This window comes from Gossypium raimondii, chromosome 3, assembly GCF_025698545.1.
Source record: "Gossypium raimondii isolate GPD5lz chromosome 3, ASM2569854v1, whole genome shotgun sequence".
NCBI lineage: Eukaryota > Viridiplantae > Streptophyta > Magnoliopsida > Malvales > Malvaceae > Gossypium > Gossypium raimondii.
This window is the reverse complement of record NC_068567.1, coordinates 25,290,166-25,300,652: the sequence shown is the minus strand read 5'-3', so window position 1 is coordinate 25,300,652 and position 10,487 is coordinate 25,290,166. Positions and strand designations below refer to the sequence as shown.

Here is a 10,487-nt window from a genome sequence, read left to right as displayed (position 1 = left end):
TCGTAGATTTATTATTCTATTTTAATTATCTTAGTTATTTATTTTTGTTTTATCTAACTTGGATTTAATTGTGTTTCAGGTTGTGTCAAAAATCCAAATTTCTTTCCGAACGTCTAGAGCCCTAAGTCAAATCCGTGACTTTGATAAACTTTACAATCTGCTTCCGCATTCATCCGTCTCATTGTTTATCAAATTGATTGTTATAATGTTAGTGATATAAATGTTTGATTCATGATTGGTATTGAGTTTTAAAAAGCTTTATGATAGGTGTTAGCATGAAAATGAAATTGATCACTTCTATTGCAGTGCTAAATGAATTGGTTTGCCACTTGATATGAATGACATACTAGTTGGATGTTACAATTTTCTTAACTTGCAACTTTGTTATTTGAATCATAAAAATACTACTGAGTTCTATTGCTCAACATAAGGTTTATTTTTCATGTGCAGGTTAGGTATAATTCAAGATATTTAAACTACAACTTCAGCATCCAGTCAACAATCCCGAACTCGTCAATGTTTGTAGATTCTAGTTTTATTCTAAGTTGGCATGTACCTAGTTGAGTCTAATTTGGTTTGTTCTTAAGTGAGTTGAATTTGGTACCATTGATGGATGTTTGGTCCATGTTCAACCTTGGATTAGTTCTTGGAGCTTTTGTGAGCTCGTATAAATCACGTAAATGGTTGGTTATTGTGATTAATGTTTGTTTGATTGAATTAAATCTTACAATGGCTTAAAGTTGAATAAAATTTATTGTAGTCGCTCTGGCGACAATTATGACATCTTATAGCTTGGACTCGACGATCGAGTTAGGTATAGGGTGTTACAAAAACATTCAATAATATAAGTATAATATGTTTTACAGAAAGATAGGTAAAAAGGCAAAACAGGGGTCTTATGGCCCTGTGGCCAGGTCATGTGATGGGCTGATGACGTGTGGAGCTAGATTAGGGGTGAGCGTTTGATCAAATTGAATGAAAAAATTTTGAGTTAATTAAGTTGACGAATCCTATTTTATCATCCTAACTCTATTTGAAATTTTCTCAAATCGAGTCGAGTGAGATTGAATTCGAATCGAATTGAATCAAATATATTTGTTTGAGTTAAATGAAAAAAAATGACTTTGGGTACTTGTAACCACAGTCATCCACCGTAATCAAATTTGCTAACTATAATCAAATTTGTTGTTGACTTTCATTTCCTCATAATTTATTTATTAATCTTTTTATATACGGGTTAGCTTTTTTGCTTACTTAGTTGCTTCAATTATCTTAAAGATAAAATGTGAAATTGATACCAACATAAAATTTTAACACAAATATTTTATGGCATCATCAATAATTAAATTTTAATGAAATTTATAAACATTTAATATGATTAAACAATTCAATAATATAAATAGTAAAAAATGTGAAATTTAATTTAATAATATAAATAGTAGATATAAATAAAATTATTACTATTTAAGTTTATGGATTTTTTGGATGATTTTTATTTGGGGGTAAAGGGTAAAAAGTAAAAAGTTTAGGGGAAAATAAAAAGTTTTGAGGGTTGGGGAGTAAAATGTGGGAAATGTAAATGTGAGGAAAATATTTTAAAAAATGGGAGGGGAAATGGGTTTGGGGTAGATGGGGTTGGGATGGGAGGAAAGTAAAAGTTTTGGGGGGAAAGTGGGAGGGAGTAAAATATTGGGGGGAAAGTAAAAAGGTTTAGAGGTTGGGGGTAAAAATGTAAAATATTATAGTTTGTTATTCGGTTTATTCGAATTATTTGAGTTATTTGAATTCAAAAATTAAACTCAATTCGAACTTGAAATTTTAAAAAAATTTGAGTTGACAAAAATAACTCGATTCATTTAACTTGAAATTTGAATTTTTTTTCAATTTTTTCAAGTCGAATCAAGTTTTGCTCACCCTTAAGCTAGATAACATGGCTATGTACCTAAACTGTGCAACAAATTGAAGCTGTGTATAACAGGGTCACACAGTCATGTCGCTAAGCCGAGTAACAGACTGAAGCTGTGTGGACCTAAATGCAAAATTACTATCAAAAGTCGCACGGTCATGTCTTGGACCGTTAACAGGCTAAGTTCATGTAAGCTAGAGTCACACAGCCGTGCCACATGTCCATGTGTGTCACACGATTGTGTGTCAAATCGTACCAAAAGTGAATTCTAAATCAAGTTAAAACATCCTCTGTTAATTTAAGCCTCAAGCAATGCAATGCCAACCATTACGCCTATTCAAATACATAAAAGAACCTACCAAAAACATAACATATATCAATTCATCCTAAGTGCCTAACCAATATACCACAATTGACACCGCAATTCAACCATTCACAACCAAGCATTCAACATTATTCAAGCCACAATGTTCATACTTAACAACCACATATAATCATCATTCCAAATGTCAAGGTTTCATCAAACAAAGTTCACCAAAATGACCAAAACACAATTGCCAAATTCATGTCAAAGCATGACAAGACACCTTAAAGCTTAACATGATATATCATTCTCACCAACAAGGCACAAAACATAATCCAAATACTTATGTACATGCATTGCCATTAACCTATTTACATGCCACTTATAACCAAGCCAAAATAAATAGAAGTCTACCAAAAGAGTTGGTGGATAGTGTGAGCTCCAGAGACAATCCAATCGACAACACGATTTCCAACAATCTACAAGAAAGAAAAAATGAAACAATGTAAGCTTACTTAAAACATGGTAAGTTCGTATAAATCTAAGCACAACATACCTACCAATTATATATCTTAATTTTTGAAAATAATGCAAATAAACATAGCATTCCATAGTCACCTTACACATTCATGTGTCATGCCAAAATGGTTAGTCATGATCATGTAATAAACATCAAGATATAAAGGTAGTAGAATACACATACATTCGTATTCATTTCATAAATAACATCTTATACTATAAGCTTTCATTTCAATTCAATTACTTATATTTATTTTGCCCGAAGAATTATAGTAAATTAACTTCGGATACTCGGGATAATTTTGCTCACTCGAGCCGTAAAGTGGGACATTAACCATTACTCGATATTGCTTACATAAGCTGTAGAGAATCAGCAACAAATGCTGGATCTCTCAACCATCGATATGGTGTAACACCCCTAACCCACATTCGTCGTCGGAATAGGGTTATGAAGTATTAACGATCAACAGTCATAATTCCAATTTGCAAACATGGCAATTTCAATCTATTTTGCCTATTTCATGTTCATTTAAACATTAACTTAAACATACTATAATATGATCTCAAATATATACACATATTTATATGTATATAACCAACCAATATTAACTTATAATCTTATTTAAAATCAATCCACAAAATAACTATTAATTAGACATCCTAGGTACATGCTGACACAAAAGAGTAAACACCACGTTTGAGTTCGGGACCGTAGTTGGATGCTGAATCGGTGATCAAAATTAAGTACCTAACTTGCGCACGGAAAACAAAATCGTACGCTGAGTAAAAACTCAGTTGTATTTCTATAATTCGAATATCTAAAAATAAAACAATATAATATGTATAATAAAATGTTAAGCACAATCGAACATTTAAAACCATACAATACTCAATTTTCATCACTTGCTATATATAATAGCTTTCCATAATTTGTTCACATATCATTTAAACAATGCACTATCGATTCCACATTCAATTCATGAGTATGTAACTTGTGTATTCCATGTATTTACAACATATTTCACATTCTATTTTCAGTTCACTATCTCAATTCCATTTCTCATACCATGCCATTTCAATATAAATTATAAAACTTTAATTATATGTTTAGCCCAATTAACACAACTCGGACTCGGACGGATACACGGATCCAACCAAAATACACCAGTTTGGCACCCAATGCCTCATCGGATATTTTGAAGTAATAATTTGACACCCAGTGTCTCATCGGCTAAACCGAAGTAAATTGGCACCCAGTGCCTCATCGAATTAATCTAAAGTAATAAATTGACACCCAATGTCTCATCGACTCGAAGTCGAAGAAATCCATAAACTCTTCCAATCCTATGGCATGCATCTATATCCGACTCAGCCCGATACAGTTAATAGGGTTTAATTTCACATTTCAAAAACAACCAATATCCAATATAAATTTTTTTATATAGTCACATATACACATGAATTCAATTCAATTCAAATAATCAATACAATCACAATATATATACCAATTCAATCAATTTCTATCAACTTTAATTCAATTCAATATCAAAATGTCAAACACTCACCTCAACCACTTACCATAAGCATTAAATAAAAATACAACAAACTAGATTCGGATTATAGAAATACAAACCAAAAGTTCTGAGCTATTCCTCGTCGACTTTATCTTTCCCTTTTTTAGTCGAGAGTTTCGGTACGACGTTAGCTAAGGAATTAAAACAATTAAAATTCATGAATATAACACAATTCAATCTCATATTTAATATTTACCTAAATTTCAATTTAGTCTCTAAACCGAGAATAATTTTATTTCTTCACAATCAATCTTATATTTTCATACAAATTCCACTTTAGACTAGATTTAACTCCTTAATTTCAATTAGATCCCTAAATTTCAATTTTTACAATTTAGTCCCTATTACTCAACATTTACAATTTATTCTATAATTCAATCCTTTTCATTTCTAACTTAAAAATCTATCAATTTAATCCCTAACACTAAAATTATTCAACATAAACAACACTTAAAAATTAATAATTTCTCAAATTTTGACATGGGTCGGGTAGTATTTAATACCGAGATTCCAAAAACATAAAAATTACAAAAAAAGACTAAATTAACTAACCAATTGAGCTTGAAACTTTGAAACCCCTAAGGCCCTTCATCTTTCTCCTTTCTCCCTTTTTCTTTTTCTTTCCTTTTTCTATTCTATTTCGTTTGGCTTTCTCTGTTTCTTTCTTTCTATTTCTATTTCTTTTTGTTTTATTATTAATATAATATAATATATAATATAATATATACTAAGTTTTAATATTATATAATATATACTAAGTTTTATAATATAATTTATACTAAGTTTTAATATTATATAATATATACTTTTAACTTTAAAATTTTATAATAATATTCACTTATGTTTGCCTCATTTTAAGGTAATGACATAATTACTCTTAATTCATACAAATTCACCTAACCAAAACCTAATTAACCACACAACTAGCTTCGTAAATATTTATTTGATTTACGGTAACGGAGTCTCGAAAATGCATTTTCCGACACCTATGACTATGAGTTGTTACATATGGTATCCATCATCGGTACAGAGTACTTGATAAATGTAAACACCGGCACATAGTGCACTACAAAGTACCTGATAATATAAAGTCACCGATACATAGTACTTGATAATATAAATAAACACCAGCATATAGTATGTGATAATCCCTAATGACATATCATTTGTATTCACATGGGCCTTTATTCCATTCTCTTATTCATTCCATTTTATAACATGAACTTATATTCTACATGACAATTTACATTCCATATCACCTTTCAATTCATTCCAAACACATATAATTACTACATTTTACAATGCAAGACTTCAATATCAATTTCAATGTTTATTTTAAACCAAATCATGCCAACACATATTATATATGTAATACAAATATAAATTATTAATCAAAAGGAATCTAATACGAACTTACCTAAACAAAACAACAACAAACACCACACCAAGAACTAATCCGCAGTTTTTCCTTTTTTGCATTTATCGATTGGTTGATTTGTTTCTTGATCTATATAATAATTTAACACAATTAACAAATTCCAAATACCTTATATTGTCTAACACAATTAACAATTAACATTTTACAATATTTTTCCAAACTTTTTACATTTTTATTCAATTTAATCCCTAAAATCGAAACTTACATATTTTTCAGAGTTAAACCAAAAAAATTAGAGCCGAATTCAATATATTCCCTTAACAAATCCCAAGTTATATAAAAAAAATTCATGCCAATTTCAATATATTAACATTTTAGTCTCTAAACTCAAAACTATCCAAATTTACTTTACAAAATAGTCCTATTTCAACACCAAGCTTCAAACTCAACCATTAACATCCAAAACAACCTTTAAAAACGACAATGATAACTTTTCAAAACTTTGATAGAATTTCAAAATAATCCCTAGGCTAAGCCAGGTCTACAACGACCTCAAAAATATAAAATTTATTAAAAACGAGCTTAGTTCACATGCATGAAGAATGAAGCTTGGCTGATTCTTTCCTACCCCCAACAATGGTGTTTTCGGTTCCAAAAGAAAAATGAAGAAGATGGTAATTTGTTTTTCTTTTTTTATGTTAACATTTACTAAATTACTTAATTAACCTTTTTAATTTAACTTAGATTTCTTTAATAAATATGCCATGACTGTCCACTTAACTAATATGGCCTAATTGCCTCATAAAACCCACCAATCATGATTTAAACGTTGATCCTCTTACTTTCTTTTATGCACTTGTCATGCTTGCCCTACTTCCATTGCCACCGCCAGTACAAGAAGACCAGGATAGGAGCCAGTAGGACCAACCAAAAAAATCGAGAGGTCCGCTATGGCTAAAGGGCTTGGCCTGCTGAAATCGAGAAGAGTTTCTTTCTAAGAGCCTGCCTCTGATACTGCTAGAGGTTCTACAATTATGAGAGGAAGTTCAACATACAACTACTTCAACAAGAGCTCCAGGTGGTCAATCTGGAACCACACCCCGAGCACTTTCCACAAGGGTATCAACTCAAGTGAGTTGTCGTATACCAATTGTTAGCTCTTCAGGTATGGTACTTTATGTTGGCGCTAGTTGCAATACTAAATAGGGTTTGTAGGTCTTCAAGTACAATTCACCATTTATAAAGTCCATACGAGTTCCTCAAGATTCCTTTATCACAGACGATAAAGCTTACACATGTATATTGTTATGTATCCGTTCAGAATGATCGATCGCGATACGAGAAATCATTGAGTGCCCATTAAAAACTCGACATCAATGTGTAAAAAGAGCACATTGATAAAATAATAAGAAAATAGATTGAGAGAAGAAATATGTATGGGGCGTCATTTTTTAACCGATTCAAATTTAGCTTAAAAGTCTATATATTTACTCCGGTCCAATAATCTTTTAGTAAAGTGTTGACTCTAACCGTGATATTCCACCTTAGCAACCTTAAATATCAACAAAGAAAATATATGTATTCTCGATAGATATAGCACATAAAAAGAACAAGATGACATTCATCCCGCATAAAGAATGAAGCTTTAGTTTCTCTATGCTCAACTCCATCTCCAACCCAATAGAAACAAAGGAAGAAAAAAAGTTGTATATAGTTTGTGATTTTGTATCTTAGGGTCCATTTGTGGTTTTACGGAAAATGTTTTCTGCATTTTCCTGTGTTTAGCTTGAAAGTCTATATATTTACTCCGGTCCAATAATCTTTTAGTAAAGTGTTGACTCTAACTGTGAAATTCCACCTTAGCAACCTTAAATATCAACAAAGAAAATATATGTATTCTCGATAGATACAGCACATAAAAAGAACAAGATGACATTCATCCCGCATAAAGAATGAAGCTTTGAAAAGAGCTCCTCAATAGATAATCTTACTTTTATATAAAATTAACTTAAATCAAGTTTAATATTATTATATTGATAATAAATTTTATTTTTATTTTTATTTTTAAAAATATTTAAAATATTAATATAAAATATTATATATTTTTAATATTATTAAACATACGTATTTAATTATTTATATTTAGTCATATAATAAATTATTAATATAATTAATATAATTTATTATTTTAATAAATTATTTAATATTTAAATTTTATTTCAATAGTAAATTTTAAAAATAATAATTTTAAATAATATTATTCACATATATTGAAAATATCATATTAATATTTTAATACTAAATATTTATTTCAATTATAAATATATTAATAATAAATGTTTTGTAGTATAAATGTTAAAATGTGTCATAAGTCTACTCTTCACAAATTTACAATTTAGTTTCTATACTTTTATTTTCAAGAATTTAGTCCCTTTACTTTTCAGATTTGACAATCAAGTCCAATCACGACATTGTTAATTTTTTTGTCAATTTTGTTAAAGTCACATTTTAAATAAAAAATACTTAGTTGCTAGTTATGTAACTAAAAAATAATCGTTGCAATGAACCTAAATTTAACAAAATATTATTAATATATGTAAAAACAATGTAAAATATAAAATTATAGATATAAAATAAACTCAATTAAATAATGAAAAAATTAAAAAATCTCAAATGTATGTTTGTTTAATTGAAAACGACTTTTATGAAATATTTTTAAAGAACCTGCCAAATAAAAGAAAATATTTTACACAGATTCATCTAAACATAAAAAAAATATTAACTTTTTAAAAAAAGTAAGTCATTTTCTAAGAATCATTTCCGAAAATCATTTTCAGTGAAACAAACGGAGCCTTATAAAGATGAACTCTTTTTGGTCTTGTAGCGGTAAAGAAGTCTCTTCTTCTTGCTGGAAGTGTTGTCAATAGTGAGAATTAGCTTTCCAGATTCATTATTGATGAAGGTGTTGCGGATGGGACCTTCTTCTAGAGACTGTGACACCATCTTCTTGCTCTTCTGGACTATAATGGTGTATGACCCCTGGTCAAATGGTACAAATTCCGCCTTGTAGTTTACTTCCCAATTCAAAACCATCAGTTCCCAGATCGATGTGCTTCCAACCTGTCAGTCACACTCAATCATTTAGGCATACAATACAAAAGAATTGATTTGATTGTAACGTTAGTGAAGTACCTCTTCGGCAGGTATCTCAATTGTCACGGTTGATCCTGCCTTGATACTAATTTCTGAAACAGCAGCATCTTGGTCACTGAACTCAAAATCATTTTCTCTCTTGAAGCCACCGTACTGCACTGGGACTTCTTCAGCAGGAATGTACCTTCAAGAATCAAATTGCCATCAGTCTTCCACAACTCAGCACCAGCTGAGAAATAACCAAGGATTAAAGATATGGAATGCTTACTTGAGAAGGGTGTCAGTGACCTTTGCTGGGCGAGCCACCACGAACTTGCTCTTAGATCTTTGCGTTAGGAAAGGAGATAATAGTGCATTGAGGGCATAGAACCAGAATGGAACGTTTATGAAGATCTATAACAAGAGTTCCCAGATATCAAGAACAGTTTAAACTCTCAAATCAGATATGTATATTGAATGAGAAACTTACATTTCTTGCTACATATTCAGGATAATTGTCTTGTAAGGCTCCCACAGCTTGTTTCATGGCAATCCTTAGTTCTTTCCTTGAGGGTCCAGGAGAGTTCTTTAGATCATTGATTTGAAGCAAAGAAGTGACACCACCGGGCCTCAAGTCAAGCTTTTGAATACCCTTTTCCATCAACTGAAATCTCCATCTTAAAAAGTGCCTGCGATTCTCGTCCGTCCCGAATGTCTTCTTATAAAGCTCTTCATCCTCAAACACTCCATAGATGTTGTAACAGACGGGATGGCCCTCCTTATCAATTCCATTCATGTAAGCGGCGGACCCTAGCTCAGCCCCAAACTCCTCCTCCAACACTGAATCAATGTTGCCATCCTTCCTCCACTGCAAAGTATTCTTAAGCATCTCAAACGCATCGTTGACCTTGAACTCCCTAGCTCTCAAGAACTTCAACAAGATTACATCAGTAGCCTCTCTACCTTTGCTAGGCAAAAGAGGGACTCCCCAAAGGCAAAGGATATTATTTATTTCTTCAAATTTCTTCTCTTCGCATTGTTGGGTTGCTTTCTCCTCACCCGCATCTTCTGGTTGATCTTCCTCATCACCTTTTTCAGCTTTCATCACATTCCCATCATTCTTTTCGGGTTGATCTTCTTTCTTTAACAAGCAGTTTCCAAGAATGGCTTCTTCGAGCTGGGTTTTGAGTTCAAACAGAGCCTTCTTCTCAGAGTCTTTGAGATCAGATAGAAAATCGCTTTCTTCCCTGTATGAAGAGCTCTTCTCAACAGCCGTTGGCTCGCTGAGAAAAACTTTCCCATTCTCTTGAGCAACCTTGCTGGGCTGTTCTTGAGCGATAGAATCCTCAACCGCCATGGATGGTGTAAACTGGGAGCTGAAACAAAACCCGAAGAAGAAAATGAAAAAAGAAATAGAATGTGAAGAAAAAGAGACAGCAAAACCAAACTTTTAAGTAGTTTTGAAACGTTAGAAAAAGGGAGCAACGGTTATATTATAGAGAATTTGTAGCGTTGAAAGTTTAAAAAGGGAAGGGACCACCAACGGTAACATATCTGGAACCACCACAGAGAAGAGGAGCCGTTGGGAATCTTTCCCCAGGGTTTTGCTAGCTTGTAAGGAGCATGAAGTTGGACAACTTAACTTGTCATTACATTACAATATTCATGTTTTTC

The 10,487-nt window shown here is 31.5% G+C and overlaps 1 protein-coding gene across 1 annotated transcript; it reads right to left on the bottom strand.

The window, feature by feature from the left end:
• Positions 1 to 8,243: 8,243 nt before the first annotated feature.
• LOC105793935 (patellin-4) lies at positions 8,244 to 10,275 on the bottom strand. Its single transcript, XM_012622850.2, has 4 exons — positions 9,304 to 10,275; positions 9,103 to 9,227; positions 8,874 to 9,018; positions 8,244 to 8,801 (listed from the first exon to the last, which is right to left on the bottom strand). The coding sequence occupies exons 1-4, from the start codon at positions 10,168 to 10,170 to the stop codon at positions 8,535 to 8,537; spliced, it is 1,404 nt and encodes a 467-aa protein (XP_012478304.1). The 5' UTR covers positions 10,171 to 10,275; the 3' UTR covers positions 8,244 to 8,534.
• Between the last annotated feature and the right edge of the window lie 212 nt (positions 10,276 to 10,487).